This window comes from Drosophila sulfurigaster, chromosome 2R (genome assembly GCF_023558435.1).
Source record: "Drosophila sulfurigaster albostrigata strain 15112-1811.04 chromosome 2R, ASM2355843v2, whole genome shotgun sequence".
Classification (NCBI taxonomy): domain Eukaryota; kingdom Metazoa; phylum Arthropoda; class Insecta; order Diptera; family Drosophilidae; genus Drosophila; species Drosophila sulfurigaster.
The window spans coordinates 31889398-31915345 of NC_084882.1; the positions used below are offsets into that span (position 1 = coordinate 31889398).

Consider the following 25948-nt stretch of genomic DNA (forward strand, 5'->3'; position numbering starts at 1 on the left):
AATATAATATAATATTTAATATTCATAAATTTCTAAGTAATAAAGACGGCCAATCAATCAATAATAAATATACATTTATTATACCAATTATACCAATTAAACCTTCAGTTCAAAGCAAGTTATAAACTTAAATGATATGTTAATAAAAAAAAAACCTATAAATCTGGTTTATCAATTTCTACTTGTTAATATAACTAATTTTTGTATTAATTCGTCAGTTGTCAATCAGTTGTCAAAGTCACAAAATGATCGGAATACATTTCCTGCTCGTCGCGTTGCGTAAGTGAAAAATAAACTTAAATTTACATAATTAATAAATCTTTTCTATTTACAGTTGCGGTGGAAATCAAAGCCAATTGTTTAGTTAGAGATTCCGATGTCTTGGCAACCAATCGAATATTTGCCAAACGCGTCGGATCTCAACTTGCGTTACTTCGCAATAATCTAGTGCCAACTGGGGGCAGATTGAGATTATTTTGTAGTTCCAGCGATTTTGTGGATTCCACTTGTCGAGCAAATCGCAGATTTGTTCCTGCATTGCCAACGTCAAATTGTATACGAAAACTCGAAGCAATTGTTGAGTTGGTCGATAACGATAACGGCCACTTGACACCGGCAGCTGACTTTGGATTTTGCGAACATACGAAAGCGACTTATGTATAAATACATCAATGTTATGGCTCAATTTTCCAACATCAATAACAGAAATTAGAAAAGAATTGAGCATTGGGTACGGCAACTATTAGTGCATAATGAGAAGCTAACAGTTTGAACCGGAGGTTCAATATTGCAGCGAGAATGAATTTCATATGCCAAGAAATAGTACTCTAGCAAGCCACAATCGTAATCCCGTCTGTAAGTGGATTTACAACACTTCCCATTACGCGTTCCTCACATACAATAATATTTTCGATGGTCAAAGACCTTTGCCATTATGTAATCAATTATTTGTCCAACAGAACTGAAATTAACTCCATCAGCTTTGGCTGGATTCTCATTCTGTTGTGATGTCGATGATTTCATTTCACGATATCTTCGTCATCTTCAAAGTGTTTGCTAAGCTTGTGACGTGTTAATATTAATTGCTTCTGTTTAAATCTCTCATACTAAACTTAACTGAAAAAGGGCATAGTACATTTACTACTTTCATTTTTATTAATTGCTTCTTAATGGGAATTTTTTATACCCGCTACCCATAGGGTAGAGGGGTATTATAACTTTGTGCCGGCAGGAAATGTATGTAAAAGATAGAAGGAGGCATCTCCGACCCTATAAAGTATATATATTCTTGATCAGCGTCAACAGTCGAGACGATCAAGCCATGTCCGTCTGTCCGTCCGTCCGTATGCAACACTGGATCTCAGAGACTATAAGAGATAGAGCTATAATTTTTTTCGACAGCATTTGTTATGTTTGCACGCAGATCAAGTTTGTTTCAAATTTTTCCACGCCCACTTCCGCCCCTGAAAATCAAAAAATCGAATAACAAGCGTAATTTTAAAGCTAGAGTTTTGGTATATACAATAATTACTATAGTAGTTATGATTCCTGAAAATTTGATTGCGATCAAATAAAAATTGTGGAAATTATTAAAGAAATACTTTTGTATGGGCAAATACTATACGCCTACTTACTAGTCGAGCACACTCGACTGTAACTTTCTTACTTATTTTTATTTTTAGCAATGACAAAGTGACATGTAGCTGGAATTTCCTGCATATTATAATATAATAATATGTTATATTTTGGAATAAATTAAATTTAACCACTTTATTCATTATATTATATAGAGCGATATTGGCATACTTTTGTTGTTCGCTCTAGTTGTTTCTGCTTTAAATGAGAATTAAATAAAAAAGCGTTCGACAGTAGAAAAGTTGCACTCCAAGTAGAAAGATGTTTAAGACGTTGGGAATATTTTTATTGCTGCGTGAGTATAAAACAAATCAGCTGCATTATTGTTGTAAATCATATTCAATTAAATATGTATGAAAATAGAATGCAAAGTTGAATTTATATTTCATTTAAACATTTTCAAAACTTAAATAATTTTTGTATTTTACATTTGTTTTCAGTTATTGCACAAATCAACGCCACATGTTTTATTGATGCAGCGTATGATCAATCAACTAATCGGATTTTTGCAACAGTCTCTAGGAATCGAATTGAATTACTGCGCAAAAATGTAGTGCCAAATGGAACCAAACTGAGAGTCTTGTGCAGTGCAACAAATTATGTTGATAGCACTTGCCGAAATGACCAATTTAATCCTGCACTGCCAACAACCAATTGCAGTCCAAAACCAGATCCAAAGCATGAGGCTGTGCAAGATGCTAGCTGTCCGGCCCCTGCAATCATGTATCGAATGGGCTATAGATTGGGTCCGAATCATTTTCTGGAGATATATAGAAGTTGCTACGATGTCACATCACAAAGGTCGCTGTTTTCGATACACGAAATTGACAGCGACACAAAGAGTAAGTCAATCAATGCTTTTCATCGAGTTCGTTGAACTTAATTGACTTTCTTTTACTTGAATTGCAGATCCACCTCGCACTGGTTGTTGGCGTGTTACAGATGATGTTGTCATCGCTCCATCATTCCAGGCCAAAACATTTATAAGCGATTCAACGAAATGTTTAATAATCAACAGACTTACATCACGAGTCCTGGACGGCCGTATAAATTAAACCGCGGCCTTTTGACGCCCTCGGCTGACTTTGGTTTCTGCGATCAAATGAGAGCAACATTCAGGTACATCAATGTGGTGGCTCAATTCGCCGATGTGAACGACAGCAATTGGTCGAGAGTTGAGAACTGGGTGCGTCGCATGCGAGATCTTTATGGAAAAATGACTGTTTGCACGGGAGGAATTGGAGTGCTGGAGCTCGATGACGTCGCTGGAAAACCGAAAGATATTTATCTGGTGAGGGGCAATCGCAATCCGGTACCCGAATGGACTTACAAGATTATTCGATCCCACTCAAATCGAAATGTGCATTACGCTGTTATCACCTATAATCATGCCGAGAATCCAGTTCAACCCGCTTCCTTATGCACACCGTTGTCATGTGTTAGTCTGGGCTTGCAAGTGAGTCAGTCCCGAATTCTGGATATACATACTGCTGCGATGCAAATGATTTTATTATCAGAAATGTGAAAAATTTGCAGAATGTTTGTTAAAGAATTTTTCTGAAACTTAACTTGAAATTAGTAAAATATAGTTGGTGTTGGTTGGTGGTGTATATTTAAATTTCTACCTATTATAACATTATTAAAGCAAATCAAATATTAACAATGATATCGTCAATTTTATAAAAGATGATCAGAAAGTGTAATACTGAGATTGTAAAAATAAGATGGTAAGGTCTTCTTCACGGCTATAGGCCAATAGGCTCAACAAAATTCTTGAAAACAGATTTAATCGCGGCCACTTGACACTGGCAGCTGACTTCGGATTTTGTGAATATAAGAAAGCGACTTATAAATACATCAGTATCAGTAAAGTATCAAATCTTTCTTTGCAAAAAGAGAAAAGCCAAATATATTTTATTGAGGGAAGCATAAATAAACAATGCAGGATAAAAATATCTTTATGTGAGTTCAATCCACGCACGAAATTGGACATACAAAAGACATTTTTGCGTTGTTTACTTTAACCAAAACACAAGTCAGCTGTTTTAGCAGTAAAAATGAAACGTTCCGATAGCAAAACGATGACCAAAAACGTGTGAAAACCGGAGCACCTAAAAACGAAAATCTCGGTTTTGGTCCCAAATCGAAAACGAAAACGAAAAGTGAAAACCGGAGCATGCCTGTATGTCGGAGAATACGGATTGGGCACTGGAGTGATTGGCTCTTCATCTCCTTCCATGATTTCTTTTAATGGCACTTCGCACAGCAAGTCGCTTGCAATGTTCTTCGTCTCGTAACTCGAAACAGACTGACTCGCAAGCCATCTGCCTCTCTCCGCCAATTCTTCTATTTCACCACAACTATTTCATCATCCTTTTTACATTGTCTCTATTGCATCAGCCAAAGAACTGCAAGCGCCATGCTCATTTGAGCTTGTATCAAGTGATGCTCTGTCCATTTAACATAATGTCACCTAACATACTGTCCGTTAACTTTCAAACTAAATATATCTAGTTCTGTAATTCTTCGACAAATACATTTTATTGTTATCTATTCTAAGAAACTATGAAGGGTTAACAAAGTAGCGATGGACCCGATCCGCATGGAAAATTCCTGTAATCATAAATATCAATACTTTTAGAATAATTTTACGTTATAAATAAGCGAGTCGAGTCCCTTGGCTTCAGTCGAATATGAAATTCCGTTTTGTGCACATCATTTTGTCCACATCAAAAATCTTAAAGAGATTGACTTTGCGAGAGCAACAAAGAGAGAGTGAAAAGAAATAAAGAACGGTTCTATTGTTGGAGCTCAAGTTTCTTTGTTGTAAAATTAGTAGATCAGTCGATGAGTTACACTCAAAGTCGCAAGATGTTTAAAGAGCTTAGCATATTTTTCATGTTGCGTAAGTAAATAAATTAGTAAAGAAAGACTTCGTGATAAATGTGGTATTGATAAATGCCAAAAAAATAATACCGATTTTTGAAATGCTAAATCATTAATCGAATGTTCTATAATATTCATATGAATTTGATGAATACCGCTCGAAAACACGGTTTTCTTACGTTATCTGATATTCAGATTATCTGCAAATCAACCATACAATTATTTTTCTGCTCTATCATTTTGTGAAATAAACGCTTTTATCAATATTAACATAATTTCCTTTGCAGTTATTTTTGAAGTCAATGCTCAATGTGTTATTAGTCGAGAATATCTGAAAATCAGCAATCACGTATTAACCATAAAACTAATAATGGTTTTGAGATGCTGCGGACTAACGAAGTGCCTGTCGGAACCGAATTGAGTATCTTTTGTTCTCCTACCCATTCTGTTGAAGCCAAATGTAAACGTCATCAAGCAAAAGGTTTATGGCTGATAATGGCGGAGTTGCCGTAGTTGATCGAGGATTGCCGACCCAAAATTGCGATGGGAACACAAAAGCTGCCTGTGATCCCGAAGAAGATGCATTTGAACCTGAATTGCCAGAGAATAAAAATACAAAAACGGGATTCAGATCGACTCAGTTGGAAATCGAAGAAGCTTCTGGCCCCAGTCCAGCAAAAATGTTCCTTGTGGGATATAAGTTGAATGAAAATAAGTTTGTTGAGGTATACAGAACCTGCTATGACCAAAGTTCTCAAACAGCACTATTTTCAATACATGAAATTGAACCGAGGAGCGCAAGTAAGTAAAGTAGTTGATATAAGATTATAATATACCAATTAAACCTTCATTTCAAAGCAAGTTAAAAACTTAAATATTATGTTAATAAAAAACGTAAATACAAAATAAATATAAATCAGTTTTATCAATTTCTACTTGTTAATGTAACTAATAAAGTCAAACAATAAATAAATATAGATTTTATAACAATTTAACCTTCAGTTCAATGGCAGTAATAAACTAAACAAAGAAATAAATTAATTCATATATAATCCTTATCAGTTTGATGAACATGTTGTGACAACACTTTGGTTCTTCTTATATTTTACAGATGTAATCATAACAAAAAGAGACACTTAGAGAAAGAGATAACGCTCTCTTAATTTAATAATTGTTCGACACAATGTTTGACAAATTTGTTCGTCAGTTGTCAATCAGTTGTCGAAGTCACAAAATGATCGGAATACATTTCGTGATCGTCGCGTTGCGTAAGTGAAAAATAAACTTAAATTTACATAATTAATTAATCTTTTCTATTTACAGTTGTAGTAGAAATCAAAGCCAATTGTTTAGTTAGAGATGCCGATGTCTTGGCAACCAATCGAATATTTGCCAAACGCGTCTCATCTTGAGTTACTTCGCAATAATCTAGTTCCAACTGGCAGCAGATTGAGATTATTATGTAGTTCCAGCGATTTTGTGGATTCCACTTGTCGAAGAAATCGCAGATTTGTTCCTGCATTGTCAGCGTCAAATTGTATACGAAAACCCGAAGCAATTGTTGAGTTGGTCGATAACGATAATTGTCCTTTTAGTAAGTTTCATGTGGGATACAAATTGAACGCGCAACAGTTTCTTGAAGTATATAGAAGTTGCTATGACATTGCAATACAAAGATCAGTCTTTTCCATTAATGAATTATATCGTCACAATCTAAGTGAGTCAAGTATTTGATTATATTATTCTGATCCATTCTAACTAATCATTTATTTGCAGCCTCAAAATGTATCTCCTCTGGCTTTACCACAGAAAACGTGACTATATCTCGCTCCTTTCAGGCCAAGAGTATACTAAATAGGTTCAATTAAATTCTTGGAAAACAGAATTACACATCGAACGATCGACCGCCTTATGTAACGGCACCTACAGCAACAGGCATTGAATTACATCAAATTATGTTTTGTCACTAACCATACAATACATAGATGCGTCAAGTCATACATCCAAAGGTATCATTAAAACAGTATTATTGCAACCCCAGTCGGGCCGGGCGCTGCGATTCGAACACCAGAGCCTCTTCGGCTCATTCGAAAATTCGAAGTTCTAACGCAGCGCGCAGCGTTGAGTTCAGTCGCAGATCAAATGCGGAGCGATGAGCAAGGGTATATTTCGTTGCGCTCTGCTTTCGTTTCTATGTATGCGTGTATGTATCTACATATATGCTCGCCTATATCACTATGTGTATGCATAGGAAGTTTTGCAACGTGCAGTTGCCTCACAGACATGCAACTAGCGCACGACAATTTTGTATTGTATGGTTAGTGGTTTTGTTTTACTTAGGGCCTAAAGGCATGCTACATTTTAGCCACGATACGTTTTGTTATTCAGTGACTAAGAGTATGCACTTTTAGTCTATCGAATTAGCTTAAGCTGCTGATAAGCTGAGCTTAAAGTAGTGTTGTAAAACTGCTGATAAGCTTGAAGTGCATCGGTTGCATTGGAAAGCTCAGCTTTGACGTTTGCGCCAGCTGCACCAGCTTGAGTGCGGCCAACTTAGCGTAAGCCGGTTCCGGTTGTAGGAAATTTTAAATCGAAAGCCATCAAGCTCTAGTGGGGATTTTTCCATTGCCATTTCTGCTAATTGGTAAGATAAAAAGTTTTATTATGTCAAGAGAGGACTCCGTTTTAACCAGGATTGATTTCTTCACCTTTAAGGCCTTGCTCCTTTTTTCGAGGCAGACAGCCGGTTTGCCTTCACAAGCCGCAGCTTGTCCAGCAGCCTCCGTTTGCCAAGCGGAGCGCCCGTGCAGGCCTTTCGGCCACCGGAGCACCCTCAACGGCCCTCTCGGCCAGCGGAACACCCCTTCAGGTCACCTTGTGGACGGCGGAGCGCCTCTACAGGCTACCGACTGGCCAACGGAGCGCTTTTAGGCGCCAACTTTAACTTTGCCAACGTGTCAACCTTGTTGTGAAATCTCTAATCTTCTCCAATCTTCATTCGATCTAAAGTGTTGTGAAAACAAAATGATTGGAACTAAATCATGCTATTTATATAAAAACAAAACAAACAAAATCTAATATGCAAGTTCTTAAAGTGTAGCGCTTTCGCACTAAAAGAAATATTCAAAATTTGAAAACAAAGTTTAAATTTAAATAAAAATTAAAATGAAAGTGCAGTTCTGTTGAACACAAATAATTAAAAAAGTGCGCTACAAAACCAAAAGTTAAAATTAAATCTAGTAGCGCTTGTGTTTGAACACAAATTAAAACAATTGCAATAAAATCAGATCAGTGAGTAGATCAATCAATTTAAAGCGAAGCGGTCACACATATAAAATCATATCTACAATCGCAATTATAATAAATTAAAACAATTTGTAAGAGTGCGATTAGAAAAAAATGAAATTGTAAAAGAAAAATATCAAAACAAGAGTGCTAGAAAATTGTAATGAAAAGAATGAAAATAAATGTATAGTTGTTCAAAATCAAATCGGAAATTAGAAAAATTCACAAGTCATGTGTAGAAATGAACATGAATTAGAAAACAAATTTGTTAAAATTAATTTATAGTTTGTTGTTCGAAAGATTAATAGTATTTAATTCAAAAATGTGCGGATGTGATTAATGTGCCAAGATTATTATTTTTTTGTAAAACACCTCGTCGTTTAGCCTGTTCCAGCACTTCGCCGGAGATCGATCACCGCCGCAGGAATTCTGGGGTAATTTCGTTAAAAAATTTAAAAATGTACACCTGGTACAAATATTTTTCGTTCTTGCACATTACGCACATGAAAATTCACACAACTAAATAAACTTAAAGAAATGTTAAATAAAAATAAAAAAATGGAAAAAGTTGCTCAAAAATTAATTCTTAATAAATAAAAATAAAATGAAATGAATCACAGCCGTTGAAAACAAAACAAATTTAAAATAAACAAATTATACGTATTATTAAACAAACGAATATTAAAACAATTAGGCAAAACAAATACGGCACAAAAATTTAAAATTCTCTTATACAATTTGAAAAATAATTAGATTTAGAATATTATATTTTGTCATATTACATCATTTTTAAACGTTACTTTATACTCGTATTTTATAATGTATTATTTCCTTTATATTTACTCCTTTAATTAAAACAATTTAAACATGGAATAATTTCTCTTTTGATTAGCCAAACCTGGCCGTAGGCTCCATCGTCGTAGAGCCCAAAGGGATCACCAGAGCCAGGCTCTGATGCTTGTGATCATAGGATGGTGGGGATTCTTGTCACGTAACACCTGTGACAAGATGGTAACCTAAATCTCGTTCTCTCTCTCTTCTTCTCTCTCTCTCTCTTCTTTCTCTCTTTCTCTGCAGAAACATAAGTTTTTTTTCTCTTCCGGTTAGTGTTCTAGCGTTTCTTTATGTCGCAGCTCGCTCAATTCTAATCTTGTTAATGATAGTGCGAAACGAAAATAGGATAGATTTGTGGAAGCAAGACCACCACCCCCAAAGCCGACGAGCTAGAGCCGGATACTATAGCGTGCCCCGCACCCACAGATCGTCCGTTCACCCTTGCGGTGTATATCGTTGCACGTTACACTTATCTGTTTAATCGCGGCCACTTGACACCGGCAGCTGACTTTGGATTTTGCGAACATACGAAAGCGACTTATAAATACATACATCAATGTTATGGCTCAATTTTCCAACATCAATAACGGAAATTGGAAAAGAATTCAGCATTGGGTACGGCAACTATTAGTGCATAATGAGAAGCTAACAGTTTGTACCGGAGGTTTAGGAATATTGCAGCTGGAGAATGAATTTCATATGCAAAAAATATTTCACAAGTCACAATCTTAATCCAGGCTTCAAATGGATTTACAAACTCGCCAAAGCAAAGCTTTGCTAAGCTTGTGACATGTTAGTATTAATTGCTTCTGTTTAAATCACGTCATAATATTCAAATGAAAAAGGGCATAGCACATTTACCACTTTCGTTTTCATTAATTGCATTTTAATGGGAATTTTATACGTTTCTACCTCATCTAATAATTTCACTTTATTTATTACGAGAGACAGCGATTAAAATATAGAACGATATTGGCACACTGTTGTTGTTCGCTCTAGTTGTTTCTGCTTTAAATGAGAACTCAATCAAAATGGGTTCGACAGTAGAAAAGTTGCATTCCAAGTAGAAAGATGTTTAAGACGCTGGGAATATTTTTATTGCTGCGTGAGTATTAAACAAGTCAGCTGCATTGTTATTGTAAATAATATTCAATAAAATATGTATGAAATATGTCAATGTCCTCTCAGCAGGACTACTTTTCACGTTTCGCCAATCCTGTAGGCTCTCAAGACCGACGAGAAGATCGAAGCCACCCTGGTGGAACCCAGATCTCTCATCGCTACGTGGGGAGCTTACTAGCATGTTTCAACTTGCTAAGAAGGCGGACAACGAATATGTCTGGGACGAGTACAGGGGTCTCCTGAAGTCCTACAAGAAGATGATCCGATCATCTAAAAGGTCATCATGGAGAACCTTTTGCTCAGATCTGGACAACATTAAAGACACCTCCACACTGAGGAAGCTGCTGTCCAAGCAGGCTTCCAGTCCTAGTCTGCTCAAGTCGGGCGATGGAATGTGGACGGAGAGCAGTGCTGAAACTCTTGAAGCACTGCTCTCAACTCATTTCCCGGATGTACTGGAACAGAGAACAGTGACTGGCAGCTCTTTTCTAGTCTCCCAGTTATGAGACCCCTGCCGGTCTAATTAAAGATAATAAAATGACTTCCGGCCTATCAGCCTAACCTCTTTCCTGCTAAAAACATTGGAAAAGCTACTTGATTTGCACATCAGAAGCAACTCAATGCATCTGTTGTCCCCAAATCAGCATGCGTATACTAAGGGCAAGTCCATTGAGAGATCTCCATGCTCTAGTAGCTTCCATCGAAAAAGCAGAACATTACATAGAATAAGCCTTGGGTGCATTTCTAGATATTTCAGGCGCCTTCAATAACATCACTACTGACGCTATTATGAAGGGCCTTACCTCAGTTCCAGCGATCCACAGGTGGGTCAACCGTCTTCTTTGCGACAGGCGGGTGGTGGCTACGTGGGGCGATGCGGTCATTACAAAGGAAGTGCAAGGTGGCACTCCCCAGGGTAGGGTTCTCTCGGCTCTCCTTTGGAATTTGGTCGTAAATAGCGTACTTCAAAATTCACTAGACGGGCCCCAAGTTAAATACCTATGCCGATGACATAAGCATTTTGATAACTGGGAAATGCCCAACCATCCTTAGATCCGTAATGGAACTTACTTTACGGAAGTTCAAGCATGGGCCGAGTCAGCCGGGCTCAGCATTAACGCGGACAAAACGGACCTTATCCTCTTCACGAAGAGGTATAAGGTACCTGCGTGGTCCCCCAAAAATAGGCTACACTATGGTAAAGCCGAGCCAGGCAGGGGTTTACAGCGTAATCACAACTCAATTAACATCTTTGTTGCCAGCCAGGCTGCAATAAGTTCAATGCACTCTGATGTGGTCAAGTCCAAAGTTGTCCTGGACAGCAGAAGAGCGATAGAGTCGCTGAACGCATCTGCGGTCGTGCGTATCTATTGGATCCCAAGCCATCAGGGCATCGATGGCAACGAGATCGCAGACCCTCTCGCCAAAGAGGGAGTTGGGCTCGATGTCGGTAACATGTGCAATGTTCCGATATCCCTGCGAACTCTAGGCAGGGAAATTGAGGTGCGCTCTAGACTTCAGTGGGACGCGAGCTGGCGCAATGCCAACTCGTGCAAAACTGCAAGGCTGATATGTGCCTCTACTAACATAAACTTAAACAAATTCGTCATGCAGCTTTCAAGGAAAGACTGCAGGCTAATGCTAGGCATTTTAACTGGTCACTGTCTCTCAGCTGTCCATGCTGTAAAGCTGGGTATCACTAACAGTGATCAGTACAGGAAATGCAACGAGACCGGGGTTAAGGCAATCTGTAGATGCCGACTTTATCCGACTCCGGCTAAAATACCTCAATTCACCGTGCCACAACGATCTTCGGGACGTTTCACGGCTACCTCCTAGGATGCTGCTGGCTTTTGCCAAAAATGCATTCATACTGTGCTACTTCTGAGACGAAGATACCTAACTAACCTAACCTAAATATGTATGAAAATAGAATGCAAAGTTTAATGTATATTTCATTAAAACTGAAATAATTTTTGTATTTTACATTTGTTTTCAGTTATTGCACAAATCAACGCCACATGTGTGATTGATGCAGCATATTGTCAATCAACTAATCGGGTTTTTGCAACAGTCTCCACGAATCGACTTGAAATACTGCGCAAAAATACAGTGCCAAATGGAACCAAACTGAGAGTCTTGTGCAGTGCAACAAATTATGTTGATAGCGCTTGCCGAAATGGAAAATTTAGTCCTCCACTGCCAACAACCAATTGCAGTCCAAAACCCGATCCAAAGCATGAGACTGTGCAAGATGCTAGCTGTCCTGTCCCTGCAACCATGTATCGAATGGGCTATAGATTGGCTCCGAATCATTTTCTGGAGATATATAGAAGCTGCTACGATGTCACATCACAAAGGTCGCTGTTTTCCATACACGAAATTGACAGCGACACCAAGAGTAAGTCAATCAATGCTTTTCATCGAGTTCGTTGAACTTAATTGGCTTTGTTTTATTTGAATTGCAGATCCACCTCGCACTGGTTGTTGGCGTGGTACAGATGATGTTGTCATCGCTCCATCATTCCAGGCCAAAAACATTTATACTCGATTCAACGAAATGTTTAATAATCAACAGACTTACATCACGAGTCCTGATCGGCCATATAAATTAAACCGCGGCCACTTGACGCCCTCGGCTGACTTTGGTTTCCGCGATCAAATGAGAGCCACATTCAGGTACACCAATGTGGTGGCTCAATTCGCCGATGTGAACGACAGCAATTGGTCGAGAGTTGAGAACTGGGTGCGTCGCATGCGAGATCGTTTTGGAAAAATGACTGTTTGCACGGGAGGAATTGGAGTGCTGAAGCTCAATGACGTCGCTGGAAAACCGAAAGATATTTATCTGGTGAGGGGCAATCTAAATCCGGTACCCGAATGGACTTACAAGATTATTCGATCCCACTCAAATCGAAATGTGCATTACGCTGTTATCACCTATAATCATGCCGAGAATCCAGTTCAACCCGCTTCCTTATGCACACCGTTGTCATGTGTTATTCTGGGCTTGCAAGTGAGTCCAGTCCCGAATTCTGGATATACATACTGCTGCGATGCAAATGATTTTATTATCAGAAATGTGAAAAATTTGCAGAATGTTTGTTAAAGAATTTTCCTGAAACTTAACTTGAAATTAATAGAATATAGTTGGTGTTGGTGGTGTATATTTAAATTTATATTTATTATAACATTATTAAAGCAAATTTTATAAAAGATCATAAGAAAGTGTAATAATGAAATTTTAAAAATAGGACTAAGTATACTACATCTAAATCTGGAACTACAAATAAATAACGTGAAATCACCTGTGAATGTCACGTATGTAAAACCTTTGCGTTCCGTAAAAAGATGAACCCAAGCCAGTTAGCATAATTTATTTTTCCAAGCATTTGAAATTCCGTTTTGTGCACATTATTTTGTCCACATCAAAAATCTTAAAGAGATAGACTTTGCGAGAGCAACAAAGGAAGTGTGAAAAATAAATAAAGAGCGGTTCTATTGTTGGAGCTATATTCTAGTTGTTTTGTTTCTAAAGATTAGTAAATCAGTCGTCGATCAGCCTCATTCAAAGTCGCAAAATGCTTAAGAAGCTTAGCATATTTGTCATGTTACGTAAGTAAAAATCGATTAGGAAAGAAAGACTTCGTGAGTAAAGTGAATGGAATATTTAAATAATAATTTGTGGCATTGTAACTAATTGAGAAATTCATATAATGCTAAAAATTAAAAATGACACTTTTAAGTGATATCTCATGTGAATAGTAGTATCGAAGATACTATGTAGTGAGCGAAAAATATATTGTAATAAAAGAAGTTCCAAATTTCCCAACTTTTTTGCTGTTCTAAATATTGACGCACCCTAACTTAGTCATCTGACTATCTGCAATTGCTTCGCAAAGATCTTGCAAAAGCTCGGCTTACCATGCGGTGCAGTGGAGTACAGTCGAAAGTGAAGCGAGCTTAGCAGTAGAGAAAAAGCAATTAGACAAAGCAGTCGTATTTATTGTCTCTCGGCATCTGATTTTATAACTCCACGTGATTCTGCAATATTATATAATCTGGCAGAGGATAAAACCAGATAAACCCCAACTAGTGAGAATATATACGAGGATAGCCGCATATATATAATATTTATATATAAAAAGTGCAGTGATAAATTCTATAAGTAATACAGGTATGAAGAGGAAATAATTGTGAGAGTATTTTATAACCATATCTCCAAGACAGGCGTAGAATCCCCAGAAATTCGGCTCATCGAGCTCGGCACTGGCGGATGGTAGCCTCTGTGGGCCACTAATGGTCCATTCAACCTCTATTACAACTATAGAGCGCTGTGTGACCCTAGTGAACAATTATATATTGGGTGCACAAATTTGGTTGGAGGTCACAACAAGGTCGGCTGCTTAACGGAGCACCAAAGATCTGACGATTCTGACAGTCCACGACATACACACAAGATCACGGCCTAGCTTGACCTTGAATATTAACGGAGCACCGAAGACCAAGAATACACTGGATGAGTAGTGTATAGTACAACAACAGTACCCCAATCCACAATGCAACAACAATTAATTCAATTATATGATGAATGATTGACATTCCTCATTGCACGAATTACATCGACTGTGTCTTCTAGTTATTTTGTATTAAAAATTAGTAAACATAAAATTAATAATTCTAATGGAAAATTTTTGAGGCATACTCGTGGATACAACAAAATGAAATAATTATAATTTTGGTACATTTATATTAATTATCTGTATATTTTCTCATATAGTACATTATCAACACAACATTATCATCGTCACTCATCTTCGTCATGGTACCACGACAGTAAGAAAACGACATCTGAGTAAGTTAACTTAAACAAAGTAGAAGTTACAAAAGGTAACCTTAATGATACAAATGATTATATAAATGTGCCTAATTGTTAATCGGATGAAATTATCCGAGTACGTCTTAGACTTGAAGTCATTTTGTAAATATTGTTGATCATATCACATATGTAACAAGCGGAGTATCATGAATTCTTTTATAATTTAAAATTCACATGAAGTGATTAATGAAATAATGTTTTGCTAATTTTTCTTAACATGCTCTGTCTAGTAAGCGAAGGGAAGATGTCGAATATATAAAAAATTAAATTTGAATTAAAGTAGGGGTAACTTATAAAAAAAATCGCAGTTACCATGGTCGGGAGGGTAGAGATGAGGATTTTAACATCTAGATTCCTCTACTAGGTAATTTCTTTGAAGGAAACTCCACTGAAGCGTGTGTCGGCGCGAAATCTCTTTTTATTCTGTATTTTATTTTCTATAAAGCTTTCTTTTGTGTATATTATTGTACATTCCGCTTGCGTATTAACTATTTGCATGTGTTAGCGTAGCCGCAAGTGATCGAGTGAGGAAGAACCCCGACCAATCCGACGAGCTAGACCCGAGCATAGCAAGAATACGCAACCTACCAAGCTCGATCACGGACAATCAGTGCCTTTTAAAGCCTGATAAGGTTTTGGTACACTACAACTACAAGTGTTTAAGAGCGTTCTAAAATAATGTGTGTGTTCGTTATCAGTTATTTACATTAGCTGTTAATCATACCAGCGTCCATACAATTATTCATTAAAATGTTATTATTTAAATGTACAGTCATTTAAATGCCAAGCTGAGAAGCATTTAATTGCATAAAAGACATCGAAATAATTTTGGTTAAATATTTCAAAATAAAAATTCATTAAATTGCTATCAAGGCAAAAGAAGATCAAGCACAAGTTGACCCAGTTTTAAGTGCATATGTGAGTGTGTGTTGTGTGTGTGTGTGCATGTGTGTGTTTGGTTTGGCTATGTTGCAAATATCTGATAGTGTTTGTCCGCAGTCGGAAAGTAGAAATTACTGAGCAGCATCGGAATTAAATATTTTTGCAGCTGTCAACATGCACACAATTAAAATAGTCAAATATTATATTATATATTTTGGCTTGGCCATATAAATTATTTTAAGAGTGAATTAACTAAATTATTACAATGATATTTATAATATTTCTTTAATTTTTGTTTTTGCTTCAGTTGATTGACTGAGCAAGGTGCAAACTAATTAATTTACCGGTCATTAATGATTTCAAGTGCACATTTTATTTTCTTTCATCTTTCACTTTTACTACACCTCCGATTGAAGAAGAATTGAGCATTGGGTACGGTTTGTACCGGAGGTTTAGGAATATTGCAGCTGGAGAATCAATTTCATATGCCAACAAATATTTCTCTGGCAAGTCACAATCGTAATCCCGTCTACAAATGGATTGGACAACGCCACATGTGTGATTGATGCAGCATATGGTCAAACAACTAATCGGATTTTGCAACAATCTCTAGGAATCGACTTGAAATACTGCGCAAAAATGCAGTGCCAAATGGAACCACACTGAGAGTCTTGTGCAGTGCAACAAATTATGTTGATAGCACTTGCCGAAATGGCCAATTTAGTCCAACCAATTGCAGTCCGAAGCCCGATCCAAAGCATGGGGCTGTGCAAGATGCTAGCTGTCCTGTCCCTGCAACCATGTACCGAATGGGCTATAGATTGGGTCCGAATCATTTTCTGGAGATATATAGAAGCTGCTACGATGTCACATCACAAAGGTCGCTGTTTTCCATACATGAAATTGACAGCGACACAATGAGTAAGACAATCAATGCTTTTAATCAAGTTCGTTGAACTTAATTGACTTTCTTTTACTTGAATTGCAGATCCACCTCGCACTGGTTGTTGGCGTGGTACAGATGATGTTGTCATCGCTCCATCATTCCAGGCCAAAAACATTTATAAGCGATTCAACGAAATGTTTAATAATCAACAGACTTATATCACGAGTCCTAATCGGCCATATAAATTAAACCGCGGCCATTTGACGCCCTCGGGTGACTTTGGTTTCTGCGATCAAATGAGAGCCACATTTAGGTACATCAATGTGGTGGCTCAATTCGCCGATGTGAACGACAGCAATTGGTCGAGAGTTGAGAACTGGGTGCGTCGCATGCGAGATCGTTATGGAAAAATGACTGTTTGCACGGGAGGAATTGGAGTGCTGGAGCTCGATGACGTCGCTGGAAATCCGAGAGATATTTATCTTGTGAGGGGCAATCGCAATCCGGTACCCGAATGGACTTACAAGATAATTCGATCCCATTCAAATCGAAATGTGCATTACGCTGTTATCACCTATAATCATGCCGAGAATCCAGTTCAACCCGCTTCCTTATGCACACCGTTGTCATGTGTTAGTCTGGGCTTGCAAGTGAGTCCAGCCCCGAATTCTGGATATACCTACTGCTGCGATGCAAATGATTTTATTCTCAGAAATGTGAAAAATTTGCAGAATGTTTGTTAAAGAATTTTCCTGAAACTTAATAGAATATAGTTGGTGTTGGTGGTGTATATTTAAATTTCTACTTATTATAACATTATTAAAGCAAATCAAATCTTAACAATGATATCATCAATTTTATAAAAGATCGTAAGAAAGTGTAATACTGAGATTATAAAATAAGATGATAGGGTCTTCTTCAGGCCTATAGGCCAAGAAAACATTAAGGGTAAACAAAGTAGCGATGGAGCCGACCCGCATGGAAAATTCCTGTAATCATAAATATCATAAGTGAGTCGAGTCTCTTGGCTTCAGTCGAATTTGAAATTCCGTTTTGTGCACATCATTTTGTCCTCATCAAAAATCTTTAAGAGATAGACTTTGTGAGCGCAGCAAAGAGAGAGTGAAAAATAAATAAAGCACGATTCTAACATATTGTTGAGCTATGCTTAGTTTCTTTGTTGTAAAATTAGTAGAAATTAGTCGATGAGTTACACTCAAAGTCGCAAGATGCTTAAAAGCTTAGCATATTTTTCATGTTGCGTAAGTAAGCGAAAACGCTCTCTTAATTTAATAATTGTTCGACACAATGTTTGACAAATTTGGTCGACAGTTGTCAATCAGTTGTCGAAGTCACAAAATAATCTGAATACATTTCGTGTTTGTCGCGTTGCGTAAGTGAAAAATAAACTTAAATTGACATAATTAATCAAACTTTGCTATGGTTGTAGTGGAAATCAAAGCCAATTGTTTGGTTAGATATGCCGATGTCTTGGCAATCGAATATTTGCAAAACGCGTCGGATCTCATCTTGAGTTACTTCGCAATAATCTAGTGCCAACTGGCGGAAGATTGAGATTATTATGTAGTTCCATGGATTTTGTGGATTCCACTTGTCGAGCAAATCGCAGATTTGTTCCTGCATTGTCAACGTCAAATTGTACACGAAAACCCGAAGCAATTGTTGAGTTGGTCGATGACGATAAGTGTCCTTTTAGCATGTTTCGTGTGGGATACAAATTGAATGCACAACAGTTTCTGGAAGTATATACTATAGAAGTTGTTATGACATTGCTATACAAAGATCTGCGTTTTCCATTCATGAATTACATCGTCACAATCTAAGTGAGTCAAGTATTCGATTATATTATTCTATTATATATTATATTCTAACTAATCATTTATTTGCAGCCACAAAATGTATCTCGGCTTCACCTCAGAAAATGTGTCTATATCTCGCTCGAAATTCTTGGAAAACAGACTTACACTTCGAACGATCGACCGCCTTATCTGATTAATCGCGGCCACTTGACACCGGCACCTGACTTTGGATTCTGCGAATATACGAAAGCGACTTATAAATACATCAGTGTTATTATCAGCTTTGGCTGGATTTTCTTTTGTTGTGATGTCGATGATTTCATTTCACGATATCTTCGTCATCTGCAAAGTGTTTATACCCGCTACCCTTAGGGTAAAAGGGTATTATAACTTTGTGCCGGCAGGAAATGCAAATGATCAGCGTCAACAGCCGAAACGATCTAGCCGTGTCCGTCTGTCCGTCTGTGTGTCTGTCCGTCTGTCCGTATGAACACCTAGATCTCAGAGACTATAAGAGATAGAGCTATAATTTTTTTCGACAGCATTTGTTATGTTTGCACGCAGATCAAGTTGGTTTTAAATTTTGCCACGCCCCTTCCGCCTCTGCAAATCAAAAAATCGAATAACAAGAGTAATTTTAAAGCTAGAGTTACGAATTTTGGTATATGGGTAATTCTCTGGTAAATGTCGCGTGCGAACAGCTTTACAGTGACAAAAAAAAACATAAACTAAAACAATTTTAAAATTAAGTGAAGGTTATTCTAAAGCTTCGGATTAGCACTATTTTTAGAGCTAAGATTGATTTTAGTAACTTATTCTGTTTTACAATAAAATATATAAATTCGTTCATTTTTGGTTTTGCGTACGAATTTGTTAATTTTGCATTTATCAGAACAGAAAACAAAACAGAAAGAAAATTCCAAAACCATTCTTAGCTCTAATTAAAGTACTAATCTAGAGCTATAGAAATAACCTTTACTTATTTTTAAAATTGTTTCAGAATATGTTTTTTTTTTTGTAACTGAAAAGCTGGTCGCACGCGACATCCCTCAGAGAATTACCCATATACAATAATTACTATAATAGTTATGATTCCTGAAAATTTGGTTGCGATCAGATAAAATTGTCGAAGTTATTAAAGAAATAGTTTTGTATGGACAAAAACGCCTACTTACTAGGGCTCTTAGTTGCTTTAGCTGAGAATCGGTATATTGTGACGTCTATGGTATATTTTGAATGCGGTACTATATCGATGTACCAAATATACCATATGGTATATTTTTAGTATTTTGCAGTATATTCGGTATATTTTGAGAAAAATACCGCAAAATATATTTCTTTTATTCAAAATGGGTAGTGGGTATCTCACAGTCGAGTACACTCGACTGTAGCTTTCTTACTTGTTGCTAAGCTTGTGACGTGTTAATATTAATTGCTTCTGTTTAAAACTATCATACTAAACTTAACTGAAAGCACGTCACAATATTCAAATGAAAAAGGGCAGCATTTGTTATTTGTTCGACAGCATTTGTTATGTTTGCACGCAGATCAAGTTTGTTTCAAATTTTGACCACGCCCACTTCCGCCCCGCAATTTAAAAATCGAATAACAAGAGTAATTTTAAAGCTAGAGTAGTTATTTTGGTATATACAATAATTACTATAATAGTTATGATTCCTCAAAAATTGGTTGCGATCAGATAAAAATTGTGGAAGCTATTAAAGAAATACTTTTGTATGGGCAAAAACGGCTACTTACTATGGCTCTTAGTTGCTTTGGGCGACAATCTGGTCCATTTTAGTATTTTCGGTATATTTTGAAAATAATACCGCAATATTTTGCCTTTACTAAAATGGGTAGCGGGTATCTCACAGTCGAGCACACTCGACTATAACTTTCTTACTTGTTATTTTTAGCAATGACGAAGCAACCTCATGTAGCTGGAATTTAATTTGGAATAAATTAAATATAATCACATTTTTATTACGAGAGACAGCGATTAAAATACAGAACGAGATTGGCACACTTTTGTTGTTTGCTCTTAATTTTTTCTGCTTTAAATTAAAATTAAATAAAAAGCGTTTGACAGTAGAAAAGTTGCACTCCAAGTAGAAAGATGTTTAAGACATTGGGAATATTTTTATTGCCGCGTGAGTATAAAACAAGTCAACTGCATTGTTATTGTAAATCATATTCAATTAAATATGTATGAAAATAGAATGCAAAGTTGAATTTATATTTCATTTAAACATTTTCAAAACTTAAATAATTTGTGTACTCGTATTTTACATACTTACAGTTATTGCACAAATCAACGCCACATGTGTGATTGATGCAGCGTATGGTCAATCATCTAATCGGATTTTTGCAACAGTTTTAGGAATCGAATTGAAATACTGCGTAAAAATGCAGTGCCAAATGGAACCACACTGAGAGTCTTGTGCAGTGCAACAAATTATGTTGATAGCACTTGCCGAAATGGCCAATTTAATCCCGCACTTCCAACAACCAATTGCAGTCCGAAGCCCGATCCAAAGCATGAGGCTGTGCAAGATGCTAGCTGTCCTGCCCCTGCAACCATGTATCGAATGGGCTATAGATTGGGTCCGAATAATTTTCTGGAGATATATAGAAGCTGCTACAATGTCACATCACAAAGGTCGCTGTTTTCCATACATGAAATTGACAGCGACACAAAGAGTAAGTCAATCAATGCTTTTCATCGAGTTCGTTGAACTTCATTGACTTTGTTGCAGATCCACCTCGCACTGGTTGTTGGCGTGCTACTGATGCTGTTGACATCATTCCATTATTCCAGGCTAAAACAAGTAAGAAAGTTACAGTCGAGTGTGCTCGACTGTGAGATACCCGCTACCCATTTTAATAAAGGCAAAATATTGCGGTATCATTTTCAAAATATACCGAAAATACTAAAAATATACCAAATGGTATGTTTGGTATATCGATATAGTACACCATTCAAAATATACCATAGACGGCACAATGGACCAGATTGTCAACCAAAGCAACTAAGAGCCCTAGTAAGTAGGCGTATTTGCCCATACAAAAGTATTTCTTTAATAACTTCCACAATTTTTATCTGATCGCAACCAATTTTTCAGGAATCATAACTACTATAGTAATTATTGTATTTACCAATTATTGTATTTATTTAAATTCGCAACTCTAGCTTTAAAATTACGCTTGTTATTCGATTTTTGATTTGCGGGGCGGAAGTGGGCGTGGCAAAAATTTGAAACAAACTTGATCTGCGTGCAAACATAACAAATGCTGTCGAAAAATTATAGCTCTATCTCATATAGTCTCTGATATCTAGGTGTTCATACGGACAGACGGACAGACACACAGACGGACATGGCTATATTGTCTCGGCTGTTGACGCTGATCAAGAATATATATACTTTATAGGGTCAGAGATGCCTCGTTCTACCTGTTACTTACATTTCCTGCCGGCACAAAGTTATAATACCCTTCACCCTATGGGTAGCGGGTATAAAAAACGTAAATACAAAATAAATATAAATCAGTTTTATCAATTTCTACTTGTTCATGTAACTAATAAAGTCAAACAATAAATAAATATACATTTTAGAACAATTTAACCTTCAGTTCAATGGCAGTAATAAACTAAACAAAGAAATAAATTAATTCATATATGTATTATCCTTATCAGTTTGATGAACATGTTGTGACAACACTTTGGTTCTTCTTATCTCTTTACAGATGAAGTCAAAACAAAAACAAGTAAGAAAGCTACAGTCGAGTGTACTCGACTGTGAGATACCCGCTACCCATTTTGAATAAAAGAAATGAATTTTTCGGTATTATTCTCAAAATATACCAAATATACTGCAAAAATACTAAAAATACCAAATGGTATATGTGGTATATCGATATAGTACCGCATTTAAAATATACCATAGACAGCTCAATACACCAGATTGTCAGCCAAAGCAACTAAGACCCCTACTAAGTGGGCGTTTTGCCCATATAAAGTATTTCTTTAATAACTTCGACAATTTTTATCTGATCGCAACCAAATTTTTAGGAATCATAACTACTATAGTAATTATTGTATATACCAAAATTCGCAACTCTAGCTTTAAAATTACGCTTGTTATTCGATTTTTTGATTTTCGGGGCGGAAGTGGGCGTGGCAAAAATTTGAAACAAACTTGATCTGCGTGCAAACATAACAAATGCTGTCGAAAAAATTATAGCTCCATCTCTTATAGTCTCTGAGATCTAGGTGTTCATACGGACAGACGGACGGACACACAGACAGACAGACACACAGACGGACAGACGGACATGGCTATATCGTCTCGGCTGTTGACGCTGATCAAGAATATATATACTTTATAGGGTCGGAGATGCCTCCTTCTACCTGTTACATACATTTCCTGCCGGCACAAAGTTATAATACCCTTCTACCCTATGGGTAGCGGGTATAAAAGAGACACTTAGAGACAGAGATAACGCTCTCTTAATTTAATAATTGTTCGACACAATGTTTGACAAATTTGTTCGTCAGTTGTCAATCAGTTGTCGAAGTCACAAAATGATCGGAATACATTTCGTGATCGTCGCGTTGCGTAAGTGAAAAATAAACTTAAATTTACATAATTAATTAATCTTTTCTATTTACAGTTGTAGTAGAAATCAAAGCCAATTGTTTAGTTAGAGATGCCGATGTCTTGGCAACCAATCGAATATTTGCCAAACGCGTCGGATCTCATCTTGAGTTACTTCGTAATAATCTAGTGCCAACTGGCGGTAGATTGAGATTATTTTGTAGTTCCAGCGATTTTGTGGATTCCACTTGTCGAGCAAATCGCAGATTTGTTCCTGCATTGTCAACGTCAAATTGTACACGAAAACCCGAAGCAATTGTTGAGTTGGTCGATGACGATAAGTGTCCTTTTAGCATGTTTCGTGTGGGATACAAATTAAATGAACAACAGTTTCTTGAAGTATATAGAAGTTGCTATGACATTGCAACACAAAGATCTGTGTTTTCCTTTCATGAATTACATCGTCACAATCTAAGTGAGTCAAGTATTTGATTATATGTATTATTGTGACCTATTCTAAATAATCATTTATTTACAGCCACAAAATGTATCTCCTCAGGCTTCACCTCAGAAAATGTGACTATATCTCGCTCGTTTCAGGCCAAGAGTATACTAAATAGGTTCAATGAAATTCTTGGAAAACAGAATTACACATCGAACGATCGACCGCCTTATCTGTTTAATCGCGGTCACTTGACACCGGCAGCTGACTTTGGATTTTGCGAACATACGAAAGCGACTTATAAATACATTAATGTTATGGCTCAATTTTCCAACATCAACAACAGAAATTGGAAAAGAATTGAGCAACTTCTAGCGCATAATGAGAAGCTAACAGTTTGTACCGGAGGTTTAGGAATATTGCAGCTGGAGAATGAATTTCGTATACCAACAAATATTTCTCTAGCAAGCCACAATCGTAATCCCGTCTACAAATGGATTTACAAACTTGTCAAATCGAACACTTCCCATTACGCCTTCCTGACATACAATAATATTTTCGATGGTCAAAGACCTGTTCCATTATGTAATCCAATTATTTGTCCAGCAGAACTGAAATTAACTCCATCAGCTTTGGCTGGATTCTCATTCTGTTGTGATGTCAATGATTTCATTTCACGATATCTACGTCATCTGCAAAGTGTTTGCTAAGCTTGTGACATGTTTTCCAGTTAAGTTTACTATAAGAGTTTTAAACAGAAGCGATCAATATTAATAATATTCAATTGAAGAAGAGCATAGTAAACGATTTTCATTAATTGCATCTTATTGGGAATTTTATTCGTTTCTAAGCATCGCTAGCAATGACGAAGCAACTGATAACCTCATGTATGTAGCTGGAATTTCCCGCATACTATAATATAATACTATGTAATATTTTGGAATAAATTAAATTTCCGCACTTTATTCAATAAGAGCGACAGCGATTAAAATACAGAACGAGATTGGCACACTTTTGTTGTTCGCTCTTACTTGTTTCGGCTTTAAATCAGAATTGAATAAAAGAGCGTTCGACAGTAGAAAAGTTGCCCTCCAAGTAGAAAGATGTTTAAGACGTTGGGAATATTTTTATTGCTGCGTGAGTATTAAACAAGTCAGCTGCATTGTTAGTGTAAATCATATTCAATGCAAAGTTTAATGTATATTTCATTAAAACATTTTCAGAACTGAAATAATTTTTCTATTTTACATTTTTTTTCAGTTATTGCACAAATCAACGCCACATGTGTGATTGATGCAGCATATGGTCAAACAACTAATCGGATTTTTGCAACAATCTCTAGGAATCGACTTGAAATACTGCGCAAAAATGCAGTGCCAAATGGAACCAAACTGAGAGTCTTGTGCAGTGAAACAAATTATGTTGATAGCACTTGTCGAAATGGCCAATTTAGTCCTGCACTGCCAACAACCAATTGCAGTCCGAAACCCGATCCAAAGCATGAGGCTGTGCAAGATGCTAGCTGTCCTGCCCCTGCAACTATGTATCGAATGGGCTATAGATTGGGTCCGAATCATTTTCTGGAGATATATAGAAGTTGCTACGATGTCACATCACAAAGGTCGCTATTTTCCATACATGAAATTGACAGCGACACAATGAGTAAGTCAATGAATGCTTTTCATCGAGTTCGTTGAACTTAATTGGCTTTGTTTTATTTGAATTGCAGATCCACCTCGCACTGGTTGTTGGCGTGTTACTGATGTTGTTGTCATCATTCCATCATTCCAGGCCAAAAACATTTATAGGCGATTCAACGAAATATTTAATAATCAACAGACTTATATCACGAGTCCTGGACGGCCATATAAATTCAATCGCGGCCATTTGACGCCCTCGGCTGACTTTGGTTTCTGCGATCAAATGAGAGCCACATTTAGGTACATCAATGTGGTGGCTCAATTCGCCGATGTGAACGACAGCAATTGGTCGAGAGTTGAGAACTGGGTGCGTCGCATGCGAGATCGTTATGGAAAAATGACTGTTTGCACGGGAGGAATTGGAGTGCTGGAGCTCGATGACGTCGCTGGAAATCCGAGAGATATTTATTTGGTGAGGGGCAATCGCAATCCGGTACCCGAATGGACTTACAAGATTATTCGATCCCATTCAAATCGTAATATACATTACGCTGTTATCACCTATAATCATGCCGAGAATCCAGTTCAACCCGCTTCCTTATGCACACCGTTGTCATGTGTTAGTCTGGGCTTGCAAGTGAGTCCAGCCCCGAATTCTGGATATACCTACTGCTGCGATGCAAATGATTTTATTCTCAGAAATGTGCAAAATTTGCAGAACGTTTGTTAAAGAATTTTCCTGAAACTTAAATTGAAATTAATAGAATATAGTTGATGATAAAGTATATTTAAAATTCTACTTATTACAACATTATTAAAGCAAATCAAATCTTAACAATGATATCGTCAATTTTATAAAAGATCATAAAAATAAGATGATAAGGTCTTCTTCAGGACTAAGTATACTACATCTAAATCTGGATCTACAAATAAATAACGTGAAATTACCTGCGTATGTCAGGTATGTGAAACCTTTGCGTTCCGTAAAAATATGAACCCAAGCCAATTATTTTTCCAAGAAAACATTAGGGGTAAACAATTA

General features: G+C 36.9%; 4 protein-coding genes and 1 long non-coding RNA gene across 7 annotated transcripts; all 5 read left to right on the forward strand.

The window, feature by feature from the left end:
• Nucleotides 1-1824: 1824 nt before the first annotated feature.
• On the forward strand, nucleotides 1825-25877 carry LOC133838697 (uncharacterized). Of its 3 annotated transcripts, XR_009893975.1 has the most exons (4): nucleotides 1825-1930; nucleotides 2076-2477; nucleotides 2545-3367; nucleotides 25790-25877. XR_009893975.1 is itself a non-coding variant. In XM_062269883.1 (3 exons), exons 1-3 carry the CDS (start codon nucleotides 1897-1899, stop codon nucleotides 12869-12871), a joined length of 1077 nt encoding a protein of 358 aa, XP_062125867.1. In that variant the 5' UTR covers nucleotides 1825-1896; the 3' UTR covers nucleotides 12872-12920. The 3 variants fall into 3 exon arrangements, 2 of the variants coding, with proteins under 2 accessions (XP_062125867.1, XP_062125866.1); XM_062269883.1 differs by lacking the exons at nucleotides 2076-2477; nucleotides 2545-3367; nucleotides 25790-25877 and adding exons at nucleotides 11762-12163; nucleotides 12231-12920; XM_062269882.1 differs by lacking the exons at nucleotides 1825-1930; nucleotides 2076-2477; nucleotides 2545-3367; nucleotides 25790-25877 and adding exons at nucleotides 9676-9745; nucleotides 11762-12163; nucleotides 12231-12920.
• LOC133838703 (uncharacterized) lies at nucleotides 5701-6428 on the forward strand. The gene is made up of 3 exons (XR_009893976.1): nucleotides 5701-5789; nucleotides 5845-6238; nucleotides 6298-6428. It is a non-coding gene; the product is annotated as an uncharacterized LOC133838703 (long non-coding RNA).
• On the forward strand, nucleotides 16324-17152 carry LOC133836807 (uncharacterized). The gene is made up of 2 exons (XM_062267392.1): nucleotides 16324-16444; nucleotides 16512-17152. Exons 1-2 carry the CDS (start codon nucleotides 16324-16326, stop codon nucleotides 17150-17152), a joined length of 762 nt encoding a protein of 253 aa, XP_062123376.1.
• Nucleotides 22763-24220, forward strand: LOC133838698 (uncharacterized). The gene is made up of 3 exons (XM_062269884.1): nucleotides 22763-22845; nucleotides 22901-23299; nucleotides 23363-24220. Exons 1-3 carry the CDS (start codon nucleotides 22812-22814, stop codon nucleotides 23974-23976), a joined length of 1047 nt encoding a protein of 348 aa, XP_062125868.1. The 5' UTR covers nucleotides 22763-22811; the 3' UTR covers nucleotides 23977-24220.
• LOC133838695 (uncharacterized) lies at nucleotides 24312-25693 on the forward strand. Its single transcript, XM_062269881.1, has 3 exons — nucleotides 24312-24403; nucleotides 24527-24928; nucleotides 24996-25693. Exons 1-3 carry the CDS (start codon nucleotides 24370-24372, stop codon nucleotides 25634-25636), a joined length of 1077 nt encoding a protein of 358 aa, XP_062125865.1. The 5' UTR covers nucleotides 24312-24369; the 3' UTR covers nucleotides 25637-25693.
• Nucleotides 25878-25948: the final 71 nt, after the last annotated feature.